General features: G+C 44.1%; 1 protein-coding gene across 1 annotated transcript in view; it reads right to left on the reverse strand.

Annotated features, from left to right (window-relative positions):
* Positions 1–7,389: 7,389 nt before the first annotated feature.
* Positions 7,390–16,786, reverse strand: part of LOC110536299 (zinc finger SWIM domain-containing protein 6) — an 81,865-nt gene continuing 72,468 nt past the window's right edge. Inside the window, exons 11-14 of the mRNA XM_036936212.2 lie at positions 15,237–15,394; positions 14,961–15,124; positions 14,801–14,882; positions 7,390–12,034 (exon numbers count right to left, since the gene is read on the reverse strand). Of these exons, the coding sequence (XP_036792107.2) occupies positions 11,169–12,034; positions 14,801–14,882; positions 14,961–15,124; positions 15,237–15,394 (1,270 nt within the window). The 3' untranslated portion in view covers positions 7,390–11,168. The remainder of the gene's footprint in view (positions 12,035–14,800; positions 14,883–14,960; positions 15,125–15,236; positions 15,395–16,786) is intronic.

Here is a 16,786-nt window from a genome sequence, read left to right on the forward strand (position 1 = left end):
TAGTGTCCCAAACTTTTTGGAGTTAGAGCTACAGGATGCAAATTTCTGCTTGAAAAGGATAGCCTTTGCTTTCCTGACTGACTGTGTGTATTGGTTCCTGACTTCCCTGAACAGTTGCATATCACGGGGACTATTCGATGCTATTGCAGTCCGCCACAGGATGTTTTTGTGCTGGTCAAGGGCAGTCAGGTCTGGAGTGAACCAAGGGCTATATCTGTTCTTAGTTCTACATTTTTTGAAAGGGGCATGTTTATTTAAGATGGTGAGGAAATTACTTTTAAAGAATAACCAGGCATCCTCAACTGACGGGATGAGGTCAATATACTTCCTGGATACCCAGGCCAGGTCAATTAGAAAGGTGTCACAACTCTGACCGAAGGTGGCTCCCCTTCCCGTTCGGGTGGGGCTCGGCGGTCGCCGTCGCCGGCCTACTAGCTGCCACTGATTATTTTCTCCCCCTCCTTATGTGTTTATTGAGTACACCTGTTTTGAGTTGGGTATAATTAGTGAGGCTTTATTAGTCAGCCGGCCCGCCTGGTTCTTTGTGCGGGATTGATTATTGTAACCCTGGTGTTTGCATTCGATGTACATGTTCGTGTATTTAGTGCTAGACTGTTTTCGTTTCCCTGTGTCTGGGGCATTTGGTTTGAGTAAGGGGGTTGACCGTAGTTCACCGTGTGTGTATTAAAGTAGCACTTTATTGAACTCTGCTTTCCTGCGCCTGATTTCACCCTCACGACACCCAGGACCTTGCAAAAGGCCTGCTCACAGAAGTGTTTTAGGGAGCGTTTGACAGTGATGAGGGGTGGTCGTTTGACCACGGATCCAAAGCGGATACAGGCAATGAGGCAGTGATCGCTGAGATCCTGATTGAAAACAGCAGAGGTATATTTGGAGGGCAAGTTGGTCAGGATAATATCTATAAGGGTGCCCATGTTTACGGATTTAGGGTTGTACCTGGTGGGTTCCTTGATGATTTGTGTGAGATTGAAGACATCTAGCTTAGATTGTGGGACTGCCAGGGTGTTAGGCATATCCCAGTTTAGGTCACCTAACAGAACAAACTCTGAAGATGGATGAGGGGCAATCAATTCACATATGGTGTCCAGGGCACAGCTGGGAGCTGAGGAGGGTCGATAACAGGCGGCAACAGTGAGAGACTTATTTCTGGAGAGATACATTTTTAAAATTAGAAGTTCGAACTCTTTGGGCATAGACCTGGAAAGTATGACAGAACTTTGCAGGCTATCTCTGCAATAGATTGCAACTCCTCCCCCGTTGGCAGTTCTATCTTGACGGAAAATGTTGTAGTTGGGTATGGAAATCTCTAAATTTTTGGTGGCCTTCCTAAGCCAGGATTCAGACACAGCAAGGACATCAGGGTTGGTGGAGTGTTCTAAAGCAGTGAGTAAACAAACTTAGGGAGGAGGCTTCTGATGTTAACATGAAACCAAGGCTTTTTCGATTACAGAAGTCAACTAATGAGAGTGCCTGGGGACACGCGGGGCCTGGGTTAACCTCCACATCACCTGAGGAACAGAGGAATAGCATGAGGGTATGGCTAAAGGCTATCGAAACTGGTCGTCTAGTGCGTTGGGGACAGAGAATAAAAGGTGCAGATTTCTGGGCGTGGTAGAATATATTCAGGGCATAATATGCAGACAGGGGTATGGTGTGGTGCGGGTACAGTGAGGGTAAGCCCACGCACGAGTGACGATAAGAGAGGTTGCATCTCTGGACGTGCAGGTTATACTGGGTGAGACAGATAAACAAAAAAATAAACAAAATGGAGTACCGTGATAAATGAACAGTCCAGCAGGCATCAGCTATGTAGCCAAGTGATCATATGGTCCAGTGAACAGCAATAGATAGAGCAGGGACACCCTAGAGCACTATATTTACATTTGAATGCTTAACAGGACAGGAAAATTGTCAAATTCACTCACTTATCAAGAGAACATCCCTGGTCATCCCTACTGACTCTGATCTGGCAGATTCACTTATTAACACAAATGCTTTGTTTGTAAAGATGTTGGAGTGTTCCCCTGGCTATCCGTATATAGAAGTAAACAAGATAATGTTGCCGTCTGGTTGGCTTAATATAAGGAATTTGAAATGATTTATACTTTTACTTTTGATACTTAAGTATATTTTAGCAGTTACATTTACTTTTGATACTTAACTATATTTAAAACCAAATACTTTTAGACTTTTATTCAAGTAGTATTTTACTGGGTGACTCACTTTTACTTGAGTCGTTTTCGATTAAGGTATCTTTACTTTTACTCAAGTATGACAATTGGATACTTTTTCCACCACTGGGTAGGAGGGTCCAGGCGCACCAGTTTGTGTCAAGACACACGCTCAACAGTTCCCGTGTGTATCTAGAGTGGTCTGACACCAAAAGGACATCCACCACCCAAAGGACACAACTTTGGGAAGCATTGGATTCAACACGGGCCAGCATCTCTGTGGAAAGCTTTCAACACCTTGTAGAGTCCTTGGCCTGATGTTTTGAGGCTGTTCTGAGGGCAAATGGAGTGCAACTCAATATTAGGAAGGTGTTCTTCATGTTTGGTATACTCAGTGTATTATTCACTGTGTTATTTATCCTGCCTTTTGCCAATCACCATACTACTCTGTGTATTATTGACTGTGTTATTTATCCTGCCTTTGGCCAATCACCATACTACTCCGTGTATTATTCACTGTGTTATTTATCCTGCCTTTGGCCAATCACCATACCCTGAATACATGTACAAAGTCTGACTTCTCTTACCTACACTATTACAAAAAAATGGTTCCTAATGGGTTCTTCGGCTGTCCCCATAGAAAACCCTTTTTGGTTCCATATAGAACCCTCTGTGGAAAGGGTTCTACATGGAACCCAAAGGGGATTTACTTAGAACCAAAAGGGTTCTTCAAAGGGTTCTCCTATGGGGACAGCCGAAGAACACTTTTAGATATCTAGATATTCTAGATATCACCTCTGCAACTCAGCGTATGTATCACATTGTTTGAAAACACACGTTGTTTGAGAAAGAACCCATTTTCTAATGAAAATCCATCTAGTCAATAACTGAACACAGCGTAGCTTCTATACATTTTCTTTTTTTTAAACATTCTTTACTGTGGTCCTTTACTGTGAACAGTAGGACTGGTAAGGCCAAGTGGCAGAAAGGCATTGAGAAGAGTGTTTTTACTCTATTTATCCCTTTCCACATAACACGATTTCCTCTTGTCAAAATGATCATCCTGGGGATGTTGAAACTGCACTTGGTTGCCCTGTTACTATGCATAACCATTCTGACTAGCTCTAACGGAACAGCTTTGACCTTTGTGACCCAATGATTGTGAAAGTATAAAAATAAATGCTACGTGTAACACTGCTCTATCAAGTTTATAGGCCTCTAAATGTTATCCTGGCTTTTTAAAAGGTTTATTTGTCAAATGAATAAAAAGATGAGTCTGTTGTGTTTCCATGGGGTATAACTTATGGACAACTTTCTCAGTGTGTCAGGCGCTTTAACTCTCTGTCCTGGAGGACATATTCATTTGGTACCCTTAAATAAAGTCCTTTATATAAAGCTGGAGTTAAATAATGAGAGCTGCTCCCGCCCTGATGTCCCCCCTTCGGCTTGAAATTAACTTCTCGCTTTTATTAATGTCCCCTTATCGCTCATCGCGCTCACTGACCCGTCTCGCCCCTTCCCACTCAACCAGAGAGAGCGCTCTAGCAAGTGGTCGCTCTCTGCAAATGTAATTGAGGGCAATTTTCAAATTAAATTTTCAAAACCCTCCTCGATCTCCGTGAGGCAGGTGGCGGGAGGGGAGTGGAGAGTGGGGAGCGGATGTCTTGATCGGGTTTTGTGGGCAGGTACCCCGGGTCGAAGAGGTGGAATGATGAACGAGGGGCATTAATCTCCATGACAGGGAGAGGAGTTAGCGCCAGTGATAGCACGGCTAACGGCTTTAATTAGCATTTAATCAGACGCCCCGGGGCCGTTGGAGGGGAGAGGAGAAGATCAAACTGTAACAGCCATGGAAGAGGAGAAAGAAGACAGTCCCACTGGTGACCAAACTGCTGGCAGCACTGCTCGCTAGCATATCACGAAGAGGCCTATGATCTCTCCTCATGTATGGTGGTTTAGATTAGTACAATGGCTAGGTAACTATTCTCTTGTGCCATAAAGATCCAGACCTAATATAAAGGTCTATCAAATTTAAACAGCCAGAGAAGAGGAGGAGATCCCACTGGTGATCAGAACACTACGCACTGCTGCGGAGTAGCCCAGTGAGCATGCACACTTGCTTTTCATAGGTTGTTGTATGTTGTCCTTGGGTAGGTTCCTGGTTTAAATCTGGCTCAAAGGACCATAAAAAACTGATGCCACCTTGAAACCATCGACACCTCTTTCGGAGTCCCCCGATTAACAGGTCTTCATATATACAGTCATTGTACAAGGGGCCACTCATTTCCAGAGAGGATAGACTCAAAGACATGCACCTTTTCCCATTCTAATGTAGTATCCTTGATTTCACCCTGACACTTGTGACAAGATGCATTAGGTATGTCTGTCTCTGCAAAATGTTTCTAGTGTAGAACTAATGGTTCTCCCCACTAGACATGTAGGATTAGGGTGATATCTGAAAGTGATTTGGCGGATGAGTGAGTGAGTGAGAGAGAGAGAGAAGTGTGAGTTGATGGGGATGAAAAGGGCTTTTGACACAATGTCATTAGAAGTATATAGTGAGACCGGTCTGTTCAGGCTGCCATACTGTAGGGACGTCATTAACACCTGTTACTGAACAGGGTCCTATGCTATGGTCAGTACCACATACACACATGGACATAGGCACAGACACAAGAGCACAGCTAACTGACAAGCCATTTTCTCTCAACGCCGTCAATGTTACATGCATCAAGACAACACAACAAATGGACAGGTCTAACTTCTCTTTGATTGATGTTTGTAAAGTGTACACTGGGAGTCGGGAAGCACGTTCAGGGAGTGAATCATTTAACAAACTAACATGGACAAAACAAAAAACACGAGCAATGCACAGACATGAAACACTGAAAAGGAAACAATGCCTGGGGACAGACCTAAAGGGAGTGACATATATAGGGAAGGTAATCAAGGAGTTGGTGGAGTCCAGGTGAGTCTGGTTAGGCGCTGGTGCGTGTAATGATGGTGACAGGTGTGCGTAATAATGAGCAGCCTGGTGACCTAGAGCGCCAGGGAGAGAGTATACGTGACAATGTTATTTTCATCAGGAATATATACATTCTGAGTATCCATGTGCACTGCCAACAAATTAACCTAATTACAGTACCAACACACACACACACAGTAGGCCTACATTCGGAAAGTATTCAACTTTTCCACATTGTTACGTTACAACTTTATTCTAAAATCGATTCAATCTACACACAATACCCCATAATGACAAAGCGCGAACAGGTTTTTAGAAATATACCTTATTTACATAAGTATTCAGACCCTTTGCTATGAGACTCGAAATTGAGTTCAGGTGCATCATGTTTCCATTGATCATCCTTGAGATGTTTCTACAACTTGATTGGAGTCCATCTGTGTTAAATTCAAATGATAGGACATGATTTGGAAAGGTCCCACAGTTGACAGTACATATCAGCGCAAAAACCAAGCCATGAGGTTGAAGGAATTGTCCGTAGAGCTCCGAGACAGGATGGTGTCGAGACACAGATCTGGGGAAGGGTACCAAAACATTTCTGCAGCATTGAAGGTCCCCAAAAACACAGTGGCCTCCATCATTCTTAAATGGAAGAAGTTTGGAACCACCAAGACTCTTCCTAGAGCTGGCCGCCCGACCAAACAGAGCAATCAAGGGAGAAGGGCCTTGGTCAGGGAGGTGACCAAGAACCCGATGGTCACTCTGACAGAGCTCCAGAGTTCCTCTGTAGAGATGGGAGAACCTTCCAGAAGGACAACCATCTCTGCAGCAATCAGACCTTTAATCAGACCTTTATGGTAGTGGCCAGACAGAAGCCACTCCTCAGTAAAAGGCACGACAGCCCGCTTGGAGTTTGCCAAAAAAGGTACCTAAAAGGACTCTCAGACCATGAGAAACAAAATTCTCTGGTCTGATGAAACTAAGATTGCACTCTTTGACCTGAATGCCAAGCGTCACATCTGAGGAAACCAGGCACCGCTCATCACCTGGCCAATACCATCCCAAGCATGGTGGTGGCAGCATCATTAATTGGGGGTGTTTTTCAGCGGCGGGGACTGGGAGACTAGTCAGGATCAAGGGAAAGGGGAACGGAGCAGAGTACAGAGAGATCCTTGATGAAAACTTGCTCCAGAGCACTCAGGACCTCAGACTGGGGTGAAGGTTCACCTTCCAACAGGACAACGACGCTAAACACACAGCCAAGACACCGAAGGAGTGGCATCGGCCAAAGTCTCTGAATGTCCTTGAGTGGCCCAACCAGAGCCCAGACATGAACCTTATCAAACATCTCTGTAGAGATCTGAAAATAGTTGTGCAGCGACGCTCCCCATCCAACCTAATAGAACTTGAGAGGATCTGCAGAGAATTGTAGTAACTCCCCAAATACAGGTGTGCCAAGCTTGAAGCATCATACCCAAGAAGACTCAAGGCTGTAATCGCTACTAAAGGTGCTTCAACAACACTGAGTAAAAGGTCTGAATACTTAAACTGTTTTTGCTTTGTCATTATTGATGAGGGGAAAAATGGCTTAATCCATTTTAGAATAAGGCTGTATCGTACCAATGTGGAAAAAGTGAAGCGGTCTGAATACTTTCCGAATGCACTGGTTACACACACACACACACACACACACACACACACACACACACACACACACACACACACACACACACACACACAGCTTGTGCTGCTGTGTTGCTGTACCCACCTCTGTGTGTTTGTGCCTTATTACTGTTCACACACAGACAGTTTCAGTGATTGTGTCAATATTTAATGAGTGACGGGAGTCTGGGGACCCCACGGCTGTCAGGAGTCTGTCTGGAAGTACCACCTGTTCCCAAATCCCCAAACACACACACACTAACTAATAAACCTGTGGGGAATTGGGGATGCTGTGGCAACATTGTCAATGCTACATACCTGTAAACAGGTGTGTGGTATAGACTGGTCCAAATTTGATTCACAAACTATGGATGTCATTGAATACTATTGTGATAGAGTTGAAAACTGCATACAGAACAACTGGATCCAGTGAGTGATTCTTAGTGATTTTCCTGATTGAGCTGCACTCGCTGGTCTGTTTCTATGCCGACCATCCTTTTTGAGCAACCTTGTGTATCAGAATGAGATGTACTGTAACCACACGAATACAAAACCAAGGAGGCCAAAATGTACCTTTAAAAAAAACTAACTTTAATTAAAACAAACAAAAAAAAGATTATAAAACAGTGATTTTAGTTACATAAATAAATTGATATCGGTGAATCAAATCTTAATTTCATAAGCATGTATACATGAATCATTACAATAAATAAAGTGTGAAAACAGAAGATTCCATTTCCTACACGAACAGAAGAAAAAAAATCAGCTAGAGAGAAAGAGGAAATCCACTCATTAGAGGACGAGACACACAGGACAACGTTTTCCACCAAACACACAAGGAAATGCTTCGTTAAAAGCACAGTGTTTACAGAGCCATTCAGTTACTAATTAAGGACACTAAAGCTGGGACCAAGGTGGCTTGGCTTTCACTTCTTGGAACGTGTTTGGTTGTTAGAACTCCTGTTCGGTTACTTCAAAACAAGGCAAGAGAGAAGGCTGTTCATTCTTTACAGAACAAAAGAGAAAGCACTTCAACAAAAAAACAGAAAAATAAAGAAACAAGACAAGTTATTAGTACAATAGCCGGACCTCGTACAGGAAGACACACACACTGGTCTGGTCTGTGGCGTGTTCAGAGGCAAGCGGACATTTCAGCGGAGCACAACTCTTGTCCTGAAGGGTGACAGCCCTGCTGGTTTTAATAGATCAGTTAGTATCACTGACTGACCTAGCTTTCACACCACTGATTAGCCAGATATAACTCTAAAAAGTCTGGGATTACCAGATAAGGAAGAGAACCAGCAGACCCCGTGGCCTTCGAGGACCAGAGTTATACACAACTGGATGTTGGTCATTTCTCAACAGCTGATCATTGTTATGATGCCACGTAATGAAAAATCAATGCTCGTGTTTTCATATGACATTTCAATGGAACACTGTACATCAGTCAAATACATAAATCTGTTTCTTTGTGAAAAGTAACCCTTGAGAGAACAAGATAATATTTTCACTGTGCTCCAATACCTTGAATAGACACCAAATCAAACTGTTGATAGCAGTTCAATAATCTGAACCAATGTCTTAGTACTGACACTACCCTTGTGAGCCTACAGTAACCCTCCATTAGCAAGGCCAATGTGATGTGTTCTGTGGTAAAAAAATGTAATTGAAAGAAAAAACACTAAGAGAAAAAGAGCAAGCTACAGCGGCTTCAAGTATTTCACATTACATAGAATACTCTGTATAAATTAGTTAACATATACTTTTGAATCCTCCATATTCAGACTTACACTATTGTAGATATACACAGTACAATACATGCTTGCTCGTATCATTGTTTCCTGTACTCATTCCTTCTTCCTGTTAGTTTTAGAGAAATCCCTGAGAACGTCTTTTGACAGTTGCTGAAGGTTATACACAGAATAGGCCTATTAAAACTGTATTATAATGGAATTCTAATTATCCTATGGTTCCACATGCACAGAAGTATTGACACTGGCCCATTCTGGAGCTACACTCACCGATTCTACAGATGTGTGATTCTAATTTGAGCCTGTTTGCTACAGCAGGAAAATAATCCTGCAGCAACAGGAAATTTGAACTATGTATAAAATAAATTGACATTTTTGTAGGGGTTGATACATTTTTCATAAGGGAAAATCAAGTCAGAAATTGTGGAAAAGTGGAAATTAAACCACTTTAAACCTCAAAATACAAGTAAAACATTTCCTGTATTGCAGGTGATCCAATTAAGATCCTACATCTGTACAACTAGAACCCTGGTAACTTTGGCACTGTAATTAGTTACCCAGCCTGTATTCTTGTGAACACAGAAACAGCCAGGTCACCAGGTTAGTTTTGTGAATACATAAACAGTCAGGTAACCCGGCTAGTCTTGTGAAGGTTAGTCTTGTGAATACATAAACAGTCAGGTAACCCGGCTAGTCTTGTGAAGGTTAGTCTTGTGAATACAGAAACAGTCAGGTAACCCGGCTAGTCTTGTGAAGGTTAGTCTTGTGAATACATAAACAGTCAGGTAACCCGGCTAGTCTTGTGAAGGTTAGTCTTGTGAATACATAAACAGTCAGGTAACCCGGCTAGTCTTGTGAAGGTTAGTCTTGTGAATACATAAACAGTCAGGTAACCCGGCTAGTCTTGTGAAGGTTAGTCTTGTGAATACAGAAACAGTCAGGTAACCTGGCTAGTCTTGTGAAGGTTAGTCTTGTGAATACAGAAACAGTCAGGTAACCTGGCTAGTCTTGTGAAGGTTAGTCTTGTGAATACATAAACAGTCAGGTAACCCGGCTAGTCTTGTGAAGGTTAGTCTTGTGAATACATAAACAGTCAGGTAACCCGGCTAGTCTTGTGAAGGTTAGTCTTGTGAATACATAAACAGTCAGGTAACCCGGCTAGTCTTGTGAAGGTTAGTCTTGTGAATACAGAAACAGTCAGGTAACCCGGCTAGTCTCCAGCAACTGTTCATCTAAGACTTGAACCAGTAACTAACCCACAATTACAGGTTTGTTGGTTTTAAGTACATTGTGCACTGTAAAAATATATATATATATATATCCTGTTGTTTTTACGGTAACTTACTGGCAGCCAGTTAGTTACCTGTAAGTTACTGTAAAAAAGATTACCATAAATTCCAAAGAAACTTTTGTTTAACGGTACATTACTCTAAACTTTACTGTAAACATTATTTGTTGTTACAGTGTGGGATATTTCTGGCATAATACATCAAATGCTGGTACTCTTGATAATACTCCATATCCTCATCTTATGGCCCATGTGCCATTACTGTAGTCCTGCATTGTTGTCCTTAATCTAACACAGATAGTTATGATTACTGCATCTGAAACAACACCAGTCTGTTAAGACTATTTTTCCAAAACTAGAATCTAACTAATACCTATGACACAGAGAAAACACAAGTGGCGAGTCAACAGAAATACTAAATGGTGGTTTTCTCACGGAGCCAGGCTGTGCAGTGCTTCCAATAGTCAGGTCTGTGTGGTTTTAAAGCCATAGTATCTCTTTGAGGCTGCCAATGTGTTTTTATACAAGCGCTTTCGCACAAGGGACTTTAAGCCACTTGACATATACTCAGTATAAAACCAAGATATAAAACAGGGGGATGCTAATAATAATAAACGTTTCTGTTATCTGCTTTTTCCTCTCGCACACACATGGAAAAACACACGCAACATTCACAACGTGACATTTCCTCTTCTGAAAATAAAACACACATAGTATTGTACACAGTAATAATAATAATGGTAATAATGTTTATAACAATAACAGCAAGAATGATAATACTGTGTGGCTCTGGAAATAGTTTTTTCCTTCTTCTTTTGCTTTGTCCTCCAACTCTTTACTTGTCCATGTTTAAGTCCAAAGAAGTTCAAAAGGCAGACTCAAGTTAATATAAAAGTACTAGGAGCCGACCCTGGTCAGCCGAACCTCCCCCTCGGGGCCGACCCTGGTCAGCCGAACCTCTCCCTCGGGGCCGACCCTGGTCAGCCGAACCTCTCCCTCGGGGCCGACCCTGGTCAGCCGAACCTCTCCCTCGGGGCCGACCCTGGTCAGCCGAACCTCTCCCTCGGGGCCGACCCTGGTCAGCCGAACCTCTCCCACGGGGCCGACCCTGGTCAGCCGAACCTCTCCCTCGGGGCCGACCCTGGTCAGCCGAACCTGTCCCTAGGGGCCGACCCTGGTCAGCCGAACCTGTCCCTAGGGGCCGACCCTGGTCAGCCGAACCTGTCCCTAGGGGCCGACCCTGGTCAGCCGAACCTGTCCCTAGGGGCCGACCCTGGTCAGCCGAACCTGTCCCTAGGGGCCGACCCTGGTCAGCCGAACCTCTCCCTCACCAGCATCATGAGTTTCTTCTTTCCCTTATAGATCTGTTTGAGGTTGTCTATGAACTGTGTGAACTGGATGTGTCCATCTTGGGCCATGAGGAACGTCTCCCGGGTCTTCCCCAGGAACTCTATGAACTCGCTGTAGTGGCGTGGGCTGATGTGCGTGAGGCGAGAGTGCGTAGTGTTGATGTAGGCCCCGATGGTAGCGTCCAGCAGCTGCCTGAGAGGAGCTTTGTCCAGTGACATCAGCTTCCCAGAGTTCCTACGGCTGTGCAGTGCGGACACCAGCCCCGGCGTGGTCAGTGTGCACCGCCTCAAAATATCTGACAGCACCGTGGCACACTTCACACTCTTCACCACCAGGGGGATGACGGCGGCCAGCTCGTTCTTTCCCAGCGAGTGACTCAGAGCACAGGCCCACAGCACGTCGTTGATGGCTGGGTGGGTATCCTGGTTGTAGCTGAGGTTTAGATGAGCCATGGCTAGCGTGGCTAGCTTGTACGCCCTCATAGGGTACCCCCTGTGCTCCATGTACCTGGCTATCGTGAACAGCTGTGTGTAGCTCATCCCCGTGGCGGCCGCGTCCAGAACGATCTGGTAGGCCGTCTCGAAGGCTATGTGGTCCTTCTCGCAGAGCGTGAGGGCGGAGAGGGCACAGTTCTGGGGGTCCTTCATGGCACACTGCAGGGCCAGGGTCCGGGCGGAGGAGGCCAGGTTCTCCTGCTGGTGACAGTCCAGGTGCAGCCGGACGATGGTGGTGTTGGACATGACAGTGGTGGCCACGATGCTGGTGGCCTCGGTCGGGGTGAAGAGGGTGAACCAACTCTGCATGATGCTGTCCAACGCATACACCCCTGACACACACATACACACACACACACACACACACACACACACACACACACAAGAACGAGAAGTCAGAGAGTTAGCAGAGTAATTTGAATAACAATATTTATTTTGAAGCCCTCATACTGAACTGAATATATACTTAACTAAATATGAACTAAATACAGTGAGCTCCAGAAGTATTGTGACAGTGAAACATTTGATGTTGTTTTGGCTCGGTACTCCAGCACTTTGGATTGGAAATAATAAAAAGGGGGTTCTACTAAACTAATGGACAGAATTGTTTTAAGATGGCCATAGCAAGGATCATTTAGCTATTTGATATTGAAATGTAAGACCCCTTAAGGGGTTTATTTGATGAAACATTGAATTTGGCATCACTGCTATTAACAGATTCACTACATGGAACAAGATAGTCCCCCCAAAAAATCTAAAGGAAGTTTGTTCTGAAGTGACTGTCCTATATCTGAGTGAGATACAGTATAAGAAATTTCAACTGTTCTGCCTTATTATTATTGGACCATGCTGGTCATTTATGAACATTTGAACATCTTGGCCATGTTCTGTTATAATCTCCATCTGGCACAGCCAGAAGAGGACTGGCCACCCCACATAGCCTGGTTCCTCTCTAGGTTTCTTCCTAGGTTTTGGCCTTTCTAGGGAGTTTTTCCTAGCCACCGTGCTTCTACACCTGCATTGCTTGCTGTTTGGGGTTTTAGGCTGCGTTTCTGTACAGCACTTTGAGATATCAGCTGATGTACGAAGGGCTATATAAATACATTTGATTTGATTTGATTTTTTTTATTACATTTAACCCCTTATTTTAGGCACTAACCTAGATCCATATACACATCATTTTTTACAACTGGTACCAGGGACCTTTAGATGAGTCTTGTGAGCTTGTAGAGCAAAACAACCAACATGTACGTGTTCTTGAGAGACTCACCTTCCCTCCGAGGGGTCATATTAGTGTGTACTCAAACACTACAGACATAAGTTGGCAGATTGTCTGTACCGACTTCAGACCAGTCCCAAGACGCTTGTGGGGGGTCGTAGAGCAAAACACCAAGTTCGCGAGAGTCTCATCTTTGTTTGTAGGCCAAACCGTTTGGATACTACAGACATTGTCGTGAGAAGACAGATTTTCAGGATGTCTCATGGTCTGACGAACACCGCTCTAGCTCTGCCACCTTTCACCACAGATGTCTCATGGTCTGACGAACACCACTCTAGCTCTGCCACCTTTCACCACAGATGTCTCATGGTCTGACGAACACCGCTCTAGCTCTGCCACCTTTCACCACAGATGTATCATGGTCTGACAAACACCGCTCTAGCTCTGCCACCTTTCACCACAGATGTCTCATGGTCTGACGAACACCGCTCTAGCTCTGCCACCTTTCACCACAGATGTCTCATGGTCTGACGAACACCGCTCTAGCTCTGCCACCTTTCACCACAGATGTCTCACGGTCTGACAAACACAGCTCTAGCTCTGCCTCCTTTCACCACAGATGTCTCATGGTCTGACGCACACCGCTCTAGCTCTGCCACCTTTCACCACAGATGTCTCATGGTCTTGACAAACACCGCTCTAGCTCTGCCACCTTTCACCACAGATGTCTCATGGTCTGACGAACACCGCTCTAGCTCTGCCACCTTTCACCACAGATGTCTCATGGTCTGACGCACACCGCTCTAGCTCTGCCACCTTTCACCACAGATGTCTCATGGTCTTGACAAACACCGCTCTAGCTCTGCCACCTTTCACCACAGATGTCTCATGGTCTGACGAACACCGCTCTAGCTCTGCCACCTTTCACCACAGATGTCTCATGGTCTGACGCACACCGCTCTAGCTCTGCCACCTTTCACCACAGATGTCTCATGGTCTTGACAAACACAGCTCTAGCTCTGCCTCCTTTCACCACAGATGTCTCATGGTCTGACGCACACCGCTCTAGCTCTGCCACCTTTCACCACAGATGCGTAAGGGCGATATTGGCGGATGCAGTAGATTGAGCCCATGCAGAATAGCAGATATCTATAGCTTAAATGGGTGTTCATGAGTATTTTTGTATTATGTTAATTCAATTTCTGCGGGGCCGGGGAAATTGTCAGCTTTAATTTGGGGGTATTTTTATTCATATTGGGTGAACCGTTTAGAAATGAAAGCACTTTTTGTACATAGTCCCCCCATTTTAGGGGATCAAAACTAAATGGGACAATTTCACTTGGGTATTAAAAAAAGTATCATATTTGGTGCCATATTCATAGCACACAATTGTGAGTCTACAAATTTGTCAGATGCATTTGCGGTTTGTTTTGGTTGTGTTTCAGATAATGTTTTACGCCCAATAGAAATGAATGGTAAATAATGTATTGTGTCATTTTGGAGTCACTTTTATTGTAAATAAGAATAGAACATGTTTCTGAACACTTCTACATTCATGTGGATGTTACCATGATTACGGATAATCCTGAATTAATTGTGAATAATGATGAGGGAGAAAGTTAGAGGCACAAATATCATACCCCCAATAATGCTAACCTCTCACCATTACAATAACAGGGGAGGTTAGCATTTTTTGGGGGGTATGATATTTATGCCTGTAACTTTTCGTACATTGGTTTAGTAGAACCCCCCTTGTATTATTTCACATCCAAAGTGCTGGCGTAGAGAGCCAAAACAATCCAACATGTGTCACTGTCCTGATGATTCTGGAGCTCACGGTTTGTGGTATATCATAGGAAGGGAAACGTTGTACACTTACCTACTTCAGTGGCACAGGTAACTAACCACCGTACCATCTCCCTCCTCCTCCAGTTCAACGTAGACAGGGTTATCCTCATCACCTGTGAATGAGAGACAGTTAGGGATGGTAGAGAGGTGTGTGTGTGTGTGTGTGTGTGTGTGTGTGTGTGTGTGTGTACCTGCAGCCCCAGCTCCAGTGAGACTTTGAGCAGTGTGATGTCTGGCAGGCTGTCCATCAGAGTAGCGATCTTGAAGGCATCCTGGCCCAGTTTAAAGATGTGAGATGAGGAATGGATGTTCTTCTGGATGGACTCTAGTACAGTCTCCAGCTTACGACTATCACCTGGACCAACAGAACAACCACATACAGTACAATGACAAAGGGACCAAAATGAATGAATGAATGTATGTATGTATGTATGTATGTATGTGTGTGTATATGTGTATATGTGTACCTTTGGCTGCAGTGAGCATGGTGGAGGCCAATTCACACTGCTGGGACTCTATGTGGGTGAGTGTGAACCAGCGAGGGTAACGGTTAGGGACCACAGACACCATGTGATGGGGTCGCGACAGGTCACCTGACGAGGCTGTGGACTCCAACACAGGCAACCTGAGGAGCACAGAAAAACCACAAGGCTGATTTGGATCACACACACACACAAACACAAGCACGTGCACAAAGTATAATCAGCAAGATTGTGTCAGTGTTCTGGAGTACATTAAAGGTGTTGGCATACTGCAATTGACTTCCAACCAAGAACGACTTCCAACCAGAACTGAAGCAACAGTAGCATAATGACTGTTTTCTTGCCTTGAATTACTGGTAATTAAGAACATAGGCCTGCTATACCTGCTGGCCAAAATATATCACAATATTTTTCTTATTTTTGATGGCATTTTCTGTTTCTGAATAATAAAAGTCTAAATATGTTATGAGTAGTGCATGATCCTAGGATGGCAGTAAATTAATTATAAGTTGTTTTAATGTCCTTCTCTATTCTTATGGTTTTATACTCAACCAAACTGACAGTTAAGTAGTCCAATTTGTAGAACTTTTCATTTACTTAGCACTTTATACAAATACCGTTATAGACAGTATTGTAAAGATCCATACCGGTATGTGGATCCATACCAGTGTACATTAAAATATGCTTTATAGGTCTTACGCATCTGCAGACAGACAGACATTGAAGTATACAATATTCTTGTCTTTATGTGTGCTACCGTGGGCAGCTCATCTTAGTTTCAAACCTCATCTTCCAACCCAGTTGCAAAGGTCTCTCTTGCTGCCTTGGAAAGAGAAGAGAACCTGGGCAGATCTCAACCAATCACAAAGCTAATTGAGTCCATGGGGAAATGAGCGGATTCACCTTCCAGCCCTCTATGCCTGGACACACATCAAACCCATACGCACACACCCACCCACCCACCCCCATCCACCCCCACACATAAAAGCAATGTTACAAGACTATGCTAAATGGCAGTTTGATTTCAGAGAAAAGGGCCAGAGACACTATTGCTACGTGAGGAATACCTCCAAGTCTGGTTCTAATGTTGATTATTAGCTGAAGTGTGTCAGGCCCAGACAAGGTAAACGCTTGGCCAACAGTCTGACTAGATAAAGGTGAGAGAAAGCAAGACGAGACTTGGTGTGAAATGGAGACGTGCCAATGCGAAAGCGACAAGGGGTCCGTTCCAAACACATCTAAAGATCTGCTAAAACACTGGGGGATTCTGGACCATTGTGGGGTGGAACTAAGCAAAATGTCTCTCCCTAAAGATGGAACCCTCGTCAACATTACCACCGTTGTGTGCCTTACAGAGACCCACTGGTGGGGACTGATTGTGGAGATTTTATAAGTCAAGCTTGGAAAGTACTTCATGTTTGAGTCAAAATCTGAACTGTCTGGGCTATTGGCCATCATATTTGCCACCCATTCTCCTTAAAGGACACATCACTGCACACTATACTCCTCTGTAAACTGGTCATCTCTGTATACCT

Source organism: Oncorhynchus mykiss, chromosome 11 (genome assembly GCF_057628025.1).
Source record: "Oncorhynchus mykiss isolate SJ-2025 chromosome 11, ASM5762802v1, whole genome shotgun sequence".
NCBI lineage: Eukaryota > Metazoa > Chordata > Actinopteri > Salmoniformes > Salmonidae > Oncorhynchus > Oncorhynchus mykiss.